General features: G+C 44.0%; 1 protein-coding gene across 1 annotated transcript; it reads left to right on the plus strand.

The window, feature by feature from the left end:
* Positions 1-252: 252 nt before the first annotated feature.
* LACBIDRAFT_310275 (uncharacterized protein) lies at positions 253-546 on the plus strand (the record flags this gene model as incomplete). Its single annotated transcript, XM_001887333.1, has 3 exons — positions 253-305; positions 364-385; positions 445-546. 3 exons carry the CDS (start codon positions 253-255, stop codon positions 544-546), a joined length of 177 nt encoding a protein of 58 aa, XP_001887368.1.
* Between the last annotated feature and the right edge of the window lie 1,773 nt (positions 547-2,319).

Here is a 2,319-nt window from a genome sequence, read left to right on the forward strand (position 1 = left end):
ACTTATTAAGATGTGGGGTGGTGATGTGAGTGCTGCATGGGAGAAGGCGTTAGGAGTTGGAAGAGGGAGGGAATGGTCAAGAGAGACAGACGGGTGGTTTCTGACAATTAGAAACCCGCACGTGACATCCCGCAACCGTACCGAGTTCCATCAAAATCACTTTGAACTCTTTCTTCACGCTAATCGTCCTCCCTCCTCTCGTTTGTGTTGCGCGCATACACCATCGCACTCCTTCATTTCATTCTTCACTGCATGCTATCTACCTGCTTTCCTATTGCTGTCTTATCTGCTCTCTTTATTACTCAGTGAGTATTGGATCTTTTTGAACCTCTACGTGATATTCTAACCTGCCCCACTTTTCAGGACTTTATTACCTGTCACTTCTGTAAGTCCAAACCCATATTTGCTAGTAAGAAGTATTATCAATGAAGATCTATATTACAGGTTTCATACTTATGCGTTGGAGGGCAAGAGCATGGGGACGTATTGTCTCTCTGCTCCAGCGACATTCATCCCGTGAAAGTCCATGGGACATACCATTTGTGACATATGAGAATGTGTCACCTATTGTTCAAGGAGCCCATTTGAATGGCAATGATCATGCTTCCTGGCAGGCTGAATGGTTGTTTTTCTATGAGGAGGTATGCTGTCCGTTTCTTAATATCTAAATTGCTGCATGTCTGACAATTTACAATTTAATCTCATATAGTTAATCCATACCTTGAGTCGCCCCCGTTTATCTTCAGAGACTGAATGCACGTTGGTGGAACGACAATCCTGACATCTACCATTCCCACTTAACTTCGTGCAAACCTGTATGTGACCTGACATCCCTTCACTTCTATCTAAGTAACAAGTCAATCTAGGATGTGCCAAGGCAATTCCTTTGGTGATTGGTTGGGTCGCAAGATGGGTCTTGTGATGGACTTGGGTGGGAGATTTCGGAAGTTCGGACTTACAGCTCATCCTCAGATATCCAGTTTAATATTCGTGAGTAATGTATAATGATGAGTAATCTTATTGTCATACTTTGACTTTCCATACCACCATGATCCCCATCGATCGTTCATCACTTGAAGACAAGTACAGGAGTCCGAGATTATCGATAAAGCGCATCTGGAGATCGTTACTTTGGAAGGCTGGGCCTTTTCCACACAACCGAGAAGCAGCGCTTCCCAACTGCATCATCGATAACAAGAAAAAAGCCATGCCACATATCACGACGATGAAGGGGAAGAACTGTTCTAAGGGTCTTCTGGCTGAGTTGTACATCAGTACAGTTTTACTTTGACTTATGGCTACGTAAGACAAAATCTTACTTCTTTATCGCTTGGCCTTGAAGGGTAAGAGGGTACAAGATTCATTAGTATTACATATCGGTTTTCATTGTCACGGGAAGAAACATTGTGTCCAAGAATGCAGAAGTATGTTTTCTCACGTATTTGGCTGGTCAGCGCTGAGCCACCTGTGAAATTTTGCCGTCATCTATTCTACTCTTATGAAGGTGTATTGCCCGCATTGTGGAAAGAGCTTCAAGGATAACATTCGAGTGCAAAACCACCTGAATCAGCCATACTCTGCTTGCCTTATCCACTACAATGAACTTCTTGAAATCAACACGGGTCTCTTGAAACAACTTGAAGGAAATCCTCAATCCACGCTACTTCAACCTACAAGCCCTGATGTTGGGGCTCCAGCTTCAGGCTATGGGTCTCATGGAGAAGGAACACAGCCAGACTTTGCCCCTATGGACATGGATGTAGACTTCTCTGAGGAGCCTGTCGACACACCAAGAACTCCAACAATCTCAGCAACGGAATCTCATCCAGACGTACCACCAGCTCGCTATTTCAAAGAACACTATCCAAACTCCTCTGAAACCTATGGGCCTGGGTCAACATTTATGGACCTTTTTGATCAAGACACGCATTCTGAAGAGCGAAAGTTCAATATATATTACCCGTTTGCCTCAAGAGATGAATGGGAACTTGCTTCCTTTCTGCTTCAGTCAAACCTAAGCTTGGCATCTACGGACAAATTCCTCAAGTTAACGGTTGTAAGTTGGTATTCCTCTTCATATAATCCTGTTTACACAAATATCCATAGATTCAGAATCTTGGCCTATCGTTTTGCAATGCCAAAGACCTTAGAAACAGAGCTGAAATGCTTCCTGCTGGTCCAGCCTGGAAGACCATGGAGATTACAACGGCTGTCCCTACCAAAAACAAGCCCCACCTCTTCTATCGAGACCCTATCCAGTGTCTGGAGTCTCTCACGCGCAATCCTCTTTTAGAGCGCTCCATAAAATTTGGCCCCTTT

Source organism: Laccaria bicolor, genomic scaffold (assembly GCF_000143565.1).
Source record: "Laccaria bicolor S238N-H82 LACBIscaffold_44 genomic scaffold, whole genome shotgun sequence".
NCBI lineage: Eukaryota > Fungi > Basidiomycota > Agaricomycetes > Agaricales > Hydnangiaceae > Laccaria > Laccaria bicolor.